General features: G+C 35.3%; 1 protein-coding gene across 14 annotated transcripts in view; it reads left to right on the top strand.

Moving 5' to 3' along the window:
- STAU2 (staufen double-stranded RNA binding protein 2) overlaps nucleotides 1-16,175 on the top strand; it is a 305,414-nt gene that overhangs the window by 32,362 nt on the left and 256,877 nt on the right. For 13 of the 14 annotated variants that reach the window (XM_067712055.1, XM_067712049.1, XM_067712054.1 and 10 more), the window contains one exon: nucleotides 10,201-10,360. The exons of the other annotated variant lie outside the window; for it this stretch is intronic. In XM_067712055.1, coding sequence (XP_067568156.1) covers nucleotides 10,201-10,360 — 160 coding nt within the window. The remainder of the gene's footprint in view (nucleotides 1-10,200; nucleotides 10,361-16,175) is intronic. 14 annotated transcript variants of the gene reach the window in all.

Consider the following 16,175-nt stretch of genomic DNA (forward strand, 5'->3'; position numbering starts at 1 on the left):
TGTAACTAAACAATTTTATAGCTCATTATGGTTTACAGAGCTCTTTCAGAGACAGTACTTCATAAAAACCTTAATGAAACCACATGAGACATGGATTTTTGATTTCCTTTTAAGAAACTCAGGCACGGAAAAGTTTAGTAACTTGCTTTATAGTTCATGAGTGCCAGTGCCAGCGCTTGAACACGTATTCTGTGGCTCCCAAGTACTGTGCTTTTTCCATGACATAGTAACTGCGAACAGAAAAATGGATACAGAGTAAAATACAACAACGTTACTTAGTGAGATGTCTTTTCCAATATGATTTTTAATTTTAAGAGTCACCATTTATAAAATTTGTATATACCAGTTTTGTTGTTATCTATATATTCAGTTATAATATTCTTTTAAATGGAAAATTGATTTATATTTTTATATAGCCTCATACATATGTTTTTACGTATACATGTTGCAAAGAAATCTATGACTGATGCATTTATGTTTGAGCTCTATTAATCTGTTTTTAAAAACTCAGTCGTGCACAAATTTCCTTGGCACGTTTTTAATCTTGGATATTGGAGATTATGACGATGATTATAAATTTTTGTATACAGTGTGGAAGCAATTGATTCTCTAAAAGTTGGTTAATCTTCATAAAGCACAGGATTATTATTTCTAGCATCTCCTTCAAAGTAAGGAAAATAAGATGAAACTGAAATCCATCAATTTTATTCCATATTAGAGGCTTTTATGAAGGATTTCTGGGCAGCACTTTAATTTGTTCATAGTATTTTTTGTTCAGAGAAGAAGGTAGTGACCTTGGTCTACCTGTCTAGTCTTATACCCTGATCCTCTTCCATTCCCGTTAATCATATCTATTTCATACTCATTCTTTCTGCCCTTAATCACGTTGAACTGTTTTCATTTCTTATAATGTCTCATGTTTTTTCACATCTGTCAGGTTTGAACACACATCTCACGTCTCTCAAACCTTTGTGAAACTTCTCTGCTCCTTCCGCTGGGCCTCCAGCAGGTTCCGACTTTCTTAGTTGTAGTCATTACTGTGCTGTGGTACCATGGTATTTGTTGGTCATTATTATTGTATGAGACTGAGCTTATTTAGGGTAAGAAATATTTTATTCTTCTGCAGTTCATGGTTCCTGTAGTATGTGTCCTCTTTGCTTCTCATGGCCAATTCCAGGTGTTCTTCCTTGAGATAGACCCCCAGGTTTGAATTTCATGTTAATAGACTGACGCCCAGTGTAATATCACGGTAGTCGTTTGGTGACCTCTGGGTGATTCCATCACATTTCTCACGGCTCACTTTCACTCTCTACAATACTCATCCTGTTTTAATTTTTGATGATATCATTGTCTAAATGATGGTTGTTCCAACATGCTGACATTTCAGTTTCTTGCATGTCTCCAATTATGTTGTCTTCCACTCTCCTTCAGCCACTCATTCCTGGGATCACATTCTTGATTTTTTTCATTACCAATAACTGCAAGAGCCTGCATAATTACAATCTCAAGCATTCATTCATCTCTGACACCTACTTCATTCCCTCTAGTGGTCTGACTTCAATAGTCCTTTCACACCACAGATCCATTGATTCCACCACCGTTTTACTATTTCTTACTTCCCTCAGTCCTCACATGTTTATCTAGCTTAAATTCCATATGCTTTGTATGTACCCTCAACTCTCTTCCCCCCTTGGTTAGTACATGCTTAGCAAAATCCCAACCCAAATCCCAACTCTGCTTCCCTTCTGAGTTACGGATGAACGACTTGTAGAGGCCAACCCCTCTATTTCTGTACTAAATCCCAACCCTTCTCACCTTTTCAAGGTCATTCCTCCAGCTTTCTCTCCCCTCCTCTCCCTTAAGTTTCTTCTGTGTCATTAAATTCCCCTTCTAATGCACCAGGTTTGTTGTGGTCCACATTCTTTTTTCTAGACAGTCCCAGATTCCTTTGGGTTTTAAGGAGATCTAGAGATCCCTTTGACAACCTACACCTACTGCTCTGGGTGTTTTGGTCATAGACCACACCATTTAGCCTGTTGCTCATTTTTAAAGAGTGAGTACTAGAATACTTAGCATATTCTTTAATGAAAGATAGTATTTATGAGTCTAAGTAATATTAATTAATAATTATTGTTTATTAATTGGCTAGGTCTGGATCCTTTTTGTGGAAAGCAAAGTCCTTTGCATTTATGCATGTCTACCAGTGGTTTTAAGTGAGATATAAACTGTATTTTAATGAAATAAATGATTATCTCTGGCATGAAAAATTTAAACCTAGGCCCAACTCATTAATTTTCTTGGGACATTAACCAGTTATATGGCAATTTCCATATATATACATATATATTTTATACACACACACACACACACACACACATACACACACACTTACAGTAGTGGTTTTCAGCCTTGGCTATTCATTGGAATCACCAAGGGAGCTTTAAAAAATACTTATGCCTGAGTCTCACTCCCAGAAATTCTAATTTAATTGGTCTTGGATGAAGCCTAGACATCAGGATTTTTTTAAAGCTCTCAAATGACCCAGATGTGCATCCAGAGTTGAGAAACACAGGATAGAGATTAATGTCTTCAGGGTGGTGTAGAATTGTCTTCTTATACATACTTCATGGGAGGTAGTCATCTATCTACATGCTTTCCTCTTTCCTCCATTGAGTCTTACAGAATGTGAACAACTTGTACAACTTTTGATGTGTGACTATTAAATAAAAGATATATATATATTTAAGAAATTATTTATTTATTTATTTTTGGCTGCGTTGGGTCTTCGTTGCTGCGCACAGGCTTTCTCTAGTTGCGGTGAGCGGGGGCTACTCTTTGTTGTGGTGCTCGGGCTTCTCACTGCTGTGGCTTCTCTTGTTGCGGAGCACCGGGTCTAGACATGTGGGCTTCAGTAGCCGTGGCACGTGAGCTTCAGTAGTTGTGGCTCGCGGGCTCTAGAGTGTAGACTCAGTATTTGTGGTGCATGGGTTTAGTTGCTCCGCGGCATGTGGGATCTTCCCGGACCAGGGATCGAACCTGTGTCCCCTGCATTGGCAGGCAAATTCTTATCCACTGCGCCACCAGGGAAGCCCTAAATAAAAAATATTTTAATGTTTGCCTTGTCCCCTTTTGTTTTTATACTCACTTTTTAATTGAACTCTGAAGTAATTTGTTACACTTTATATTAACGTGAATTACTATGACATTGCTGTATCTCTTAAGTACCTAAATTCAGTTCTTTATTTTTCCTATGAATTGTTTTGATTTTCTCAAATCTCAGAAGGCTATTATAATATAGAGTATAAGGAAGAGAGCCATGAATAACATAAAGTGGTATTTTCTCTTTTTACTTTATTTCCCTATTTTGATGAGTTGTGTATGTGCACGGCTAAGTGTTAAGAAAGCTGCTCTCGTACTGACACTTTGAGAAGGTTTACTTTGGAATAGATATCACTGAGGGAGGCAGTATTACCCAGTGGCCTTGAAGAGAAGTGGTTTTTTTCTTTTTTTTAATTCTTGCTAGATTTCCCAAGCGTGATCTTTGCCCTGCATTATCCAGCTTGTGTGGCCTTGAACAACTAATTTAGAATCTCAGCTTTCTCATCTGTAATTTGAGAACTATGATACCTGTTCTAGTGTAGTATAATGGAATGATGATTTGTAAATTTTCAGCAATTATGTTGATGATGGAGGTACCCAGATAATTGTCTCATTGCATGTTAGTTGTATATAGGATTAAAAAATCCTTGGTAAAATGTCTATTGAGTATTTATAATATGACAGACACTGTTCGTTATTGGAGCTTTCTACTCTGCTGTTTCCTGCGATGCCTCTCTTTGTATACTCTGGATTCAAGTCCTTTATTAGATATGTGCTTTGCAATTATTTCTGCTTCTTTGTGGCTTATCTTTTTTTAACATTGTCTTTTGAAGAGCAGTAATTGTTAATTTTGATGAACTCCAGTTTATCCATTTGTTCTCTTATAGATTTTGCTTTTGGTATTATATCTAAGAAATCTTTGCCCCATTAAAGGTCGTAAGATTTTCTTCTGTGCTTTCTTCTGGATGTTATATAGTTTAAGGTTTTACATTTGGGTCTTATATTTAGGTCTAATTGCCAGTTTGAGTTAATTTTTGTATATGATGAGTTATGGAACAAGATATATATATATATATTTTTGCATATGGATGTCCAGTTGTTGAAGAGATTTTCCTTTCCTTACTGCATTGCCTTGGCACCTTTGTCAAAAATCAGCTGTCCATATATATGTTTGTTTATTTCTGGACTCTGTTCTGTTCTGTTGGTCTATTTTCCTATCTTTATGCAAATACTATGCTGTTTTGATTACTGTAGCTTTATAATCTGGTAGTACCAGCCCTCTAATTTTGTTCTTCATTTTCAGAGTTGTTTTGGCTGTTCAACATCCTTTGCATTTTCATATGAATTTTAAAGTCAGCTTGTCCATTCTATAAAGCACCTTGCTGGGATTTTGAATAGAATTGCAATTAATTTATAGCTCAATTTGGGGGAAATTAACATGTTAGAAAAACTGAGTCTTCCAGCCTATGAACAGAGTATCTCTTATTTATTTAGATATTCTTTAATTTCTGTCAACAATATTTTGTAGTTTTCAGTGGACAGGTATTTCTCATCTTTAGGTTTATCTCTTTCATATTTTTGATGCTACTTTAAGTGGTATTGTTTTTCAAATTTCAATTTATAATTCTTATTAAGAATTGCTAGTATATAAAAATACACTGATATTTTTCTGTTTTATATATTTTATTTTATACATATTAAAGCATTGAAATATATGTATAACATTTGTGTATAAATATACACATGAGTATGTAGAATAAAAGTGCAAATACAGAAATCAGAAAATTCCTACTTTTTCCATTGTAGGTTAACTTTATTTGATACCGTGAAATACTGCTAAAAATAACTGCCTCTCTAATATAGGGAATCTGCATAGTGCCTAAGAATTTAGGAGAGAGAAATATATCAGATTACTTTTTTTTCTAAAAATTTTTAATACAATTTTTAAGGTTACTTCCATTTACAGTTATTACAAAATATTGGCTAAATTCCCCATGTTGCACAATACATCCTTGAGCCTATCTTACACCCAGTAGTTTGTACCTTCCACTCCTCCATCCTTACATTACCCCTACCCGCCTCCCTACTGGTAACCACTAGTTTGTTTTCTATATCTGTGAGTCTGCTTCAAAAATACACTGATTTTTCTATATTGATCTAGCATCTTGCAGTCTTGCTAAACTCACTCATTAGTTCTAGTAGCCTTTTTCTTTCTTTTTTTTTTTTAAGATTCTGGTCGGTGTCCCACAAGCTATTTGTAGATAAAGACAGTTTTAAATCTTACTTTCTAATCTGAATGTCTTTTATTTGTTTCTCTTGCCTAATTGCATTGTCTAGAACTTACAGTGCAATGTTGAATAAAAGTAGTGAGAGCAGATATCTCTTAACTTGACTTTATGGGCAGTCATTCAGTTTTTCTTCATTAATTTTGATGTTAGATGTAGCTTTTTCTGTAGATGCTTTTAATCAGATTGAGGAGATTCTTCTTTATTTTATTTTTTTATTATTATTTTTTTGCTGAGAGTTTTAACATGAATAGATGTTGGTTTTTGTCATATGGTTCTTCTACATTGATTGAGATGGTCATACGATTTTTCCATTTTTTTTTTTTTTAATTTTTCCATTTTTAATCTCTTAGTATTGTGAGTTACATTGACTGACTCTGAAATGTAGAATAAACCCTTGCCTTCCTGGGATAAAATGCTTGGTTATAAAGTATTATCTCATTTCTATATTGATAGATTCCATTTGTTAATATTTTGTTGAGGATTTTTATGTTTATCTTTATGAGAGGTATTGGTGTGTAGTTTTATTTTGTTTTCCCTGGTAGTATCTTATTCTGGTTTTGGTATCAAGGTAACGCTAGCTTCATAGAATAAGTTGAGAGGTGTTCCTTCTGATTCAAGTTTTGGGAAGAGTTTTTGTAAATTGGCATTATTTCTTCCTTAAATGTTTGGTAGAATTTATCATCAGAACCATCTGGGCCTGGAATTTTCTTTGTGGAAAGATTTTAAATTACAGATTGAATTTCCTTAACATGTATAATGCTGTTCAGGTTACCTGTTTCTTCTTGAATGAGCTTTAGTAACTGTGGCTTTTAAGAACTTAGGTTGTTGAGTTTATTGGCATAAAGTTGTTAAAAAATATTCCCTTGTTTCTTTTTAATATTTTATGAATCTGTAGTGATGTCACCTCTCTCATTCCTGATACTGGTAATTTGTGTCTTATCTTTTTTTCATGGTTAGTCTGCACAGAGTTTACAAATTTTATTGATCTTTGTGAAGTACCAGCTTCTGGTTTTATTGATTTTTTTTCTCTATTATTTTTCTATATTTATTTTCTTATGTTTGCTTTTATGTTTATTACGTTTTTTCCTATTTACTTCAGGTTCGAGTTACTCTTTTTCTGGTTTCTTCAGGTTAAAGCTGAAGTTAACTTACTTGAGACCTTACTTCTTCTCTAGTGTAGGCATTTAGTGCTAGAAATTTCCCTTTAGTACTGTTTTAGCAGTGTCGTCTTTTGAAATGTAGAGTTTTCATTTTCATTCAGTTTAAAATACTTTCTATTTTCCCCTTGGTTTCTTCTTTTACCCATAGGTTATTTAGAAATGTGCTATGTAGTTTCCAAATATTTGGAGATTTTCCAGAGATCTTTCTGTTCTTATTTTCTAATTTAATTCTATTGTGTTCAGAGAGCATACTGTTCATCACTTGACTCCTTAGAATTTGTTGTGACTTGTTTTATGGTCCAGAATATTGTCTGTCTTGGTAAATTTTTTGTAAGAAATTGATAACAAATGTATATTTGTTCTTCTTGGGTGGATGTTTTAGAAACATTGCAGTCAGGTTATGTTGGTTGATAGTGTTGTTCAGGTCTACTGTATTCTTCCTGATTGCTTGGTCATTGTTATATCAATTATTGGGAGAGAGGTATTGAATCTCTGACTTTAATTGTGGATTCTTTATTTCTCTTTGCAGTTCTGTTAGTTTTTGCTTCATGTATTTTGAAACTCTGTTATTAGTCACCCAAGTGTTTAGGATTGTTAATCCTCTTCTTGATTAACTGGCCCCTTTATCGTTATGAAATGACCTTTGTTATCACTGGTAGTAGTCTTTGCTCTGGAATCTACTTTGTCTGATATTTATATAACCATTCTGACCTTTCATTGCTTTATGTTATCATGATAAAGTTTTTTCTATCCCATTGCTTTTAAGCCATGTGTCTTTATAGTTGAGGGTAGCATACAGTTGGATTTTGTTTTTTTTATCCAGTTTGACAATCTCTACATTTCAAATGGCATTTACACAATTTTGTTTTAATTTTCATAACCATTCTCTGTGTTATTACCCCACTTTCACTAAAGAAGTAAGAAAACAGAGGGAAAGAATTAACTTCCCTAATGTTACACATAGTAAATGGTGGATTGTGACTTCAGCTCATAAACAGTATGTCCCAGGAGTCCTACTCAAAATTAACAAATTTTTATTGTAGTGGGACTCTTTTTTTTCTCTCCAGTTTTATTGAGATATAATTGACATAAAATGTTGTATTAGTTTTAGGTGCACAATGTAGTAGGATTCTTAAGAGGTTTCAGAAAAGCAGAGGATTGACTTGGATGCATTTGCATTTTATAGAATGTTCATGTTGGTGATGGCGCGGTTTGTGGGATCTTAGTTCCCCAACCGGGGATCAAACCCAGGCTTTGGCAGTGAAAGTACGGAGTACTAACCACTGGACCACTAGGGAATTCCTAAGAAGGATAGTTTGAATGGGGAAGTCTTATGTTAAAGGAGTGATATTAGGATGGTCTTACAGTAATTTAGGAGAGGGATACATTGATACTCTTCACTAAGATATTGGCAAACATTACAAAGAAAGGCCAGATCTGAAAAGTATTTTTGAGGTTGAATCAACTGGATGCAGGGGAGAATGCAGAGAGAAATGGAGCAGGCAAGGAAGACCATTCAAAGGTGTCTGGCCAGTGAGACTGGGAAAGTGATGACATCTGGAAGATTAGGAGGCAGGAAATCTGAGTTTATAGGGGCTTTAGACTAAGGTGGTGACAACAGAAATAACAAAGAACAGTTTTGAGGTGTTGTTAAATAAGTCTTAGGAAAACAAGGATAAACAAAGAAGCTATTGAGGTTTTGAACCTGAATTAATGGAAGAATAATGGCTGGAAAATTCTGGAGCATGAACTGATTTGGAGGAGAATGGGAGAGAGAATGTTTTCTTTGTGGCAGAGTTCTTTGTTATATACTGTAAGTTGAAAGCCAAAAGACCTAGTCATTGAAAAATCGTTTTAAAATCGGGGGTCAATGAATTAAAGATATGTTTTAGGTAAAAATTTTAAACTGAATCAGAATAAAAGAAAAATTATTCACTTTTAATAGATATGTACATATTTTGAATTTCAAATGCTTATAAATATTTTCAACTCTGTATTTTGAAAAATTGAAAACGTACAGGAAAAATTGAAAGAGCAGTATAATGGATCTTTCAGATTTACTAATCATTCAGTTATTTACTGCATTGCTACATTTACTTCTTTTCTTGCTCTTCTGTATAAATACATACTTTTTCCTTCAACAATTTGAAAATAAATTTCAACCATCATGACATTTTATCCTTAAATACTTGTATATCTATCTTGTAAGACCAAAGACATTCTTCTTCATAACCATAGTACTATAATCACTCAAGAAATTTAAACTTGACTGAGTTTGTTTAGTATATTATGGTCTATAGTCAAATTTCCCTGGTTGTTCTCTAAATGCCCTTTATACTTTTCTTCCCAGTACGAATCCAGTCAGGGATCATACATTGTACTTTATTACACCCCATCATGTCTCTTCAGCATCCTTTAATCTAGGACAGCCCCCATGCATTCTTTTGTTTGGTTTTTTCTTTCATAATATTGACAGTTTTGAAGAGTTTAGGTCAGTTGTCGTATAGAATATACCATAACCCAGATCTGCCTGATTGTTTCTCTATGATTAGATTCAGGGTAAACATTTTTAGCCAAGAATGCTACATACTTCTCATTGGATCATATCAGGAGGCACATGATGTCCCTTTGAATGATTATTGATGATGCTAACTTTAATCACTCTGTTGTTAAAGGTATTTTCTACCTGATTTCTTTCCTGCAAAGACATTTACTTCTTCATAATTAATAAGTATTTTGAGGTTCATACCTTGTATTCCTACAAAGTAGTAAGCTGTCTGTGGAGTAAAACAGCAGATTGTATGTGTATCCTGTAACTTGATCCTAAATTTTAAAGGTGAACAATAGGTTTTTGGATGCATATGGAAATCTGGTGTAAATGGAATGTTAGGATGTGCAAGGGGAGGGGTGGGTGTGAAATGAAGATGGACAGGTAGCTCCTTTGTGCCGTGTTACAAGGGGAACAATCGAAGGTTTTTAACCTGGTGTTGTTTGGAGTGATGCAGTTGGATTTGAGTTTTCAAAAGATAGTTCGATTTAGCAGCAGTCAGTTGGGAGATTATTATATCTAAGCTAAGATACATCTAGTGTAGCAGTGTCACTGGCAGAGAGAGGAAGGAGATTTGAGAAATATTCATGAGGTTAAAATTGACTGAATTTGGTGACTGGTTAAAGGTTGGTTGTGGAGGATTGAGAGTTCCTTGATGACAGAATATTTAATAGGATTTCCTGACTCACTGACTAGATTGTGCTAGGTATAAAGTTTAAGGAATTAGTTTTTGTAAAAGTTACAGAGACACAGGACCTTTTGGATTCTCGTATAGTTTCTCTTACTCTTTGTTCTTATTCTACTTTTTTGAAGACTGACTGACATTAACAGTATGATTCCATTTAGGGAAGCGATTTCCTCTTGATACATTCTACCCAACATGTACACTTAGAGCTGCCGTTAAGCCTTTGGATAGAACAGAATTTGGCACAATCTCTTAAAATTCGTTCACTAGTTAGAATAAGATTTTTGTTGCAAATGATCTGTAAGCTCAACTCTAGCTCTAAAATTTTGATTCTGTGGTGTATCTATTTTTCTCTCAGACAGCACACTTTATTTCCTGAAAAATTTCAATGTTTTCTTTGTCTCTGTATGTTTTTCCAAGATGTTCTCAGTGCAGCTGAGTCTTGGGGAGCAGACATGGGAATCGGAAGGGAGCAGTATAAAGAAGGCCCAGCAGGCTGTCGCTAACAAGGCTTTGACTGAATCTACGCTTCCCAAACCAGTTCAGAAGCCGCCCAAAAGCAGTGTTAACAATAACCCAGGTATGGCCCTGACTCGTTTCCTCCTGTTGTCATCTTCTGCATGTGCTGTTCTCTGTATTTTCCTTCATACAGGCCCATTGCATAGTCAACAGGTATTGACAGCACAGCTGGTAAAGACAGCCGGATAATAACTGAAGGTGAGAGAATGAAGACGGTAATTGTAATTATTTTAAAAATTTGCTTTAGTGGATACTCTAAAGGTGCATTATTTACTTTTTATGTGTGATAAAAAGACATTTGGGTACAAAGAGCAGAAAATAGGACTGAGTTTTTTTTTCTAAAGCAAAGATAGAAATGATCAATTTCTCTTTCTAAATGTATAATATATAATTTAATAATTAAAAATAGTTATTCTTTATTTTAGTTTAATAGAAAATTATAAAATTAGCCCTAAGCATCTGATTATTTTATTCATGTAGAAATGGTTGCCATTTACATTTAGAACATTCATACGGAGTTTAAGAAACCCACAAATCCGAAAAACCCACCTGTGTGTAATATACTGCTACGTAAATGAGTATTCTAATTTTAATCTCCTAAGAATAATTTTAAAAAGTTGTTCTAAGTGTCCAGTCATCTCTTGGGAAGCGCAAACCTGTATCAGACACAGTGCATGAATTGGTAGCCTCAAATTAATGAAGTTCCGTAAGTTTAGTGCCAGCCTTATGTCTATTTACTCATCTGTTAACCTATTAATGCAAGTGGCTACCTTCTGACCGATACTGCTTTAGATGGAGTACTTTTGTGACGGAGTGAAAAAAGACACTTGCTGCCGGCAGCGACTCTGTAGTCTGTTTAATTATAGTTCATGTGCTTATGGTCAGAGTCAGGTCAGACACTTCTTTCCCACATGGCACGTGTTAGGTAGACAGTCTCCTCTTGCAAAGACTGCCTTTTCCAGAACTCCATGACTTTCCTAGTAGTAGTCCTTTTGCATCTGTTCAGCTGATTCCAGTATTTATTAAGTATGGGTAAATAAGCAAAAATATTATTATAATAAAAAACCAATTCAGCTTGAAGCTGGTAAGAGACTGTCTACTTTCTTAACTTTTAAAACTCTTTTCAGATTACTGGTTGATCATTAGCACCACACCACCACCGCCTCTATTAAGCATTTGTTTTAATATATCTAAGAGTTATAAACCATTGTCCTTTGCTGTGAGGATTTTAGTCATTTACATAAAACATGTAACTCAGTGGTAAAGATTAAGTACCAAGTGAGTAATAATAGGCGTCGGTATTATAAGTAATGATAAACATGGACTGAAGTAGTTGAGGTGAGATATAGGTCATGAATAGAGAGTAGGCACGTACGTATAGAGGAGAGAAAAGAATATTCCAGGCTGAGGGAATACGATGAGGAAAGACATTGGAATAGGAATCTGGATGATGGGTTTTGCAAAAAAAAATTTTTTTGTAGACGGTTTTTAATTAGAGCAGGTTAAGTGGCTAGTAAGAGACAAGACGAGAGATGTAGTTAGAAAGTAGGTTGTGATGGACTTGACTGCAGCTTTAGGAGATAAATTTTATCCATAGTTTGGATTAATTTTCACGAGCAGGTGGGTGATGTGTTTAAAAGAGCAGTTTAGGAAGTTGAGTTTGACATGTGAATGGAAGGTGGAAAATACCAAAAGCAAAATCAGTTAGGAAACCACTGCCATAGTTTACGGGTGAAGAAAGAAAAGAAACACACGTGCATAGAATGCTGTTGCCCCCTCCTCTGCTGGAATATTGGCGCGGCAGTTGGAATGGACAGAAGGACAAGTGTCCATTTGTGTTGTGTGCTGAGCTTTGGGTCAGGTCCACTTCCAAGGGTTGTAGCCGGAGGTAAACTAGCAAAGGAGTCAGAGGAAGGAAACAGGAGAGAGTCTGGCTCCCTGGCCTTTCAGACCAGTGGAGATAAGTTTCCACCGTGGAATGTTGCAGTGAGCTGACAGAACGAGTAGATTTTGGGGGGTAAATTTTAATTTTATTTTTTTGTGTGACATTTTACACGTTTATTCACTGTTGAGGTAAATTTTTAAAATAAAGCCTAATATTATGTTCTGGCAAGTGCACAGATTATGATTGTTGAGCCTTGATGGCGTTTTGCACTGTGAACACTTTGCAGGCTTTACCAGTGCCTCAGAAGCCTCCCTCATGCCCTCTTTTAGTGGTTAAACATCTCCAAAGGAACCACTCTTCTTCTCTCTGTCATCCTAGATTTGTTGTGCCTGCTTGTTGGAATCATGCATCATACTTTTTTGTAATAGCTTGTTTTTCTCAATGTCATGTTTGTGAGATTCATTGTGTTGTGTGTTAACAGTCTAGTATTTCTTTGCTATGTAGTATCCCACTGCATGGATATACCACAATTTACTTATTCATTATACTAATGGTGGACATTTGGATTGCTTCTAGTTTGGGGCTGTTAGAAGTAAGATTGCTATGAATATTCTTGTATGTATACATTTTTGTTGGCTGTGTAGCTAGGATTGGAATTGTTGAGTCGTAGGTTTTGCATGTTTTCAGTGTTAATACATAATGTCAAACATATCACATTTCACTCCCACTAGCAGTATATGAGAGTTTTCCACATCCTTGTCAATATGGGGTATCTTAAAATTTCTACCTGTTCTTCTGGGGATATGGTGGTATTTCACTGTGGTTTTAATTTGCATTTCCCTAATAATTAAAGTGATCACCTTTTCATATGCCTGTTGCCATTAGGATCTTCTCTGCTGTTGATATATTTTTCCTGTTAAGAAACTGCCTTGTCAGTTTTTCAATTTTTTATTGACTTATAGGGTTCTTATGTATTCTGGATTAATATACTTTGTCAGATATGTGTATGGCAAATATCTCCATATTCCTAATGGTGCATTTTGATGAACATAAATTTTTATATTAATAAAGTCTAATTTGTTAGTCTTTTCCCTTATGGTTAGTGCTTTTTAAAAATTGAAGTCTAATTGACACATAGCATTATGTTAATTTCAGCTGTACAACATAATGATTTGTATTGTATGCGTTGTGAAATCACCAGAATATCTCATTAACATCGGTCACCATACATAGTTATTAAAATATTTTCTTTCTCATGATGAGAACGCTTTAGATATACTCTTAGCAACTTTCAGATATAAAATACAGTATGATTAACTATAATCACCATGCTGTATATTACATCCCCATGATTTATTTATTTTATAACTGGAAGGTTGTACGTTTTTGACCCCCTTCACCTATTACACCTCCCCCTACTTCCCACCTCTGGCAGCCACCAATCTCTTCTCTGTATCTATGAGTTCTGTTTTTTTGTGTTTTCTTTTTTTTAGATTCCACATATAAGTGAGGTCATATGGTATTTGTCATTCTCTGTCTGACTTATTTCATTTAGCATAATGCCTTCAAGAGCCATCCATGTTGTCACAAATGGCAAAAATTTTTTTATTGCTATATAATAGTCCATTGTATATGTGTATCATCACCTCTTCTTTATCCATTCATCCATCAGTGGACACTTAGCTTGCTTCCATGAACGTGGGGGTGCATATATCTTTTCAAGTTAGTGTTTTTGTTTTTTCAGGATAAATGCCCAGAAGTGGAATTGCTGGAATGGTGGTGCTTTTTTTGTGCTCTTTAAGACATCTTTATCTCCCACAGAATTGTGATGATAACCTCATATTATTTTTAGAAGTTTTATTATTTTATCTTTTAAATTTAGATCTACAGTCTGTCAGGAATTGAGGTTTATGTATGAGGTGAGGTAGGAGTCAAGATTTTTTTCTTCCTTTTAATATATAACTTAGCACTTTTATTGAAAAGACGATCCATTCCTGTCTGCACTGCAGAGGAGGGGAGATCCAGTCCTGACTTCACAGGAAGTAGATGGACCTTAAAAAGTAGTTATGTCCCAGAGAGGAGTTAAATTTAGTACAGCATGGGTAATCTGCTGTTAATGAGGAGGATATCATAGAACTACTTTGCTTTCTCCTTCCTCTTATTTTTTTAAACTTTTTTTAGAAATAATTTCTTATACATATAAATTTTGTAGACAGAGTACATAGAGCTCCCAGGTACCCATCACTCAGAAATGGTTAACATTTCTGAACCTTTTGAGAATAAGTTATGGACATGGTGTCCCATTACCCATTATTTCTTAAGTACACAGACACTGTCCTATCAGGAAGTTAACATCGATTTGGTATCACCGTGTAATCCACAGACTCCAGTCACACTTCACTGATGGTCCCAGTTATGTCCTTTGTAAGACCAGCATCTAATCAGCATCATGGGCTTACTGTTTCTCTTCATTCCACTTCAGTCTGAAACAGTTCCTCAGTCTTTCTTGTTTTTTATGACCTTGACGTTTCTACACATCATTTGTAGAATGCGCCTCACTGGAGTTTGTCTGGTGTTTCCTCATGATTTATGCATTTTTAGCATGAATATCATCACAGAAGTGACCTGGGCTCATCTCGGTGTTTCATATCAGGAGACACATGATACTGATTTGTCCCATTAGTGATGTCTTTTGTTTCTTGGTGAAGAGTATGTCTGCCAGGCTTCTGTATTGTAAAGTTAATTAATTTTAAGTATGTTTTATTATTAAATAATATAATTAACAAATATATTTTAAAATAAATTTATTTATTTATTGTTTATTTTTGGCTGCGTTGGGTCTTCGTTGCCGCACGCGGGCTTTCTCTAGTTGAGTAGCGGAGAGTAGCGGAGGCTACTCTTCATTGCGGTGCGCGGGCTTCTCATTGCGGTGGCTTCTCTTGTTGTGGAGCACGGGCTCTTAGGCGGATGGGCTTCAGTAGTTGTGGCAAACGGGCTCAGTAGTTGTGGCTCACGGGCTCTAGAGCGCAGGCTCAGTAGTTGTGGCGAATAGGCTTAGTTGCTCTGTGGCATGTGGGATCTTCCCAGACCAGGGCTTGAACCCCTGCATTGGCAGGCAGATTCTTAACCACTGTGCGACCAGAGAAGTCCCGAACAATTATTTTCTGAGGAGGTACTTTGAGACTATATAAACATTCTGTTCCTTGTCAAACTTTCTTTCACCTACATGAAAGACTGATGATTGATGATTCTTGTCTGAATCCATGACTACTCTGAAGGTTGCCAAAGGGTGATTTTTAATTCCATATTCTTTTTCGATTTATTAGTTGGCATTCTACCCAAGAGCTTTCTTGTCCCTGTCATTTTTTTTTTGTTTGTTTATTTATATCACTATAGACTTTTGGATTTCTGTTTTACCTACAGGTTTAGGATCTACAATCGTCATTATTTATTTTGATGCTCAAATTGTCCCAGATTTGGCCAGTGGCATGACCACTTCAAGTTGACTCCTGTGTCCTTCAGATAATTTCCTCATCATTCTTTGGGCATTTCTTTCTGGCACGATAAGATGTTCCTGGGTCATCTTGTGTTTTCCCTGCCCTGACTCCAATAATTTCTCCAAGAGCCCTGATTTATTGATTAATCAATTCATTCTTTCAACAAATATTTATTGAGTGACTACTATGTTCCAGGGACTTTTCTAACTTCCTACAAAGTTGTTTCTTTAAGTGTTAGTAATACATGGCTCCTTGAAAACTAGTTGTGGCATCTTGTTTTTAATCTGTCACATGATAGGAGTCCACAATTGTTGTTATATACGTTTGTGTATCTAATTAATTAGTCTTTTTTTTATCATTGGTAAATATAGAAATTTCCTTTAATGTATCTAAAAACCACTAAAAACTGATTATGTGTTTACAGTGTCAACTCTATAGCCATAAAATACATGAGGATTCCTATGCAATGATTATCTTTATGCAACCTGGGTCCA

The sequence above is a fragment of the Pseudorca crassidens genome, chromosome 17 (assembly GCF_039906515.1).
Source record: "Pseudorca crassidens isolate mPseCra1 chromosome 17, mPseCra1.hap1, whole genome shotgun sequence".
NCBI classification, from domain to species: Eukaryota; Metazoa; Chordata; class Mammalia; order Artiodactyla; family Delphinidae; genus Pseudorca; species Pseudorca crassidens.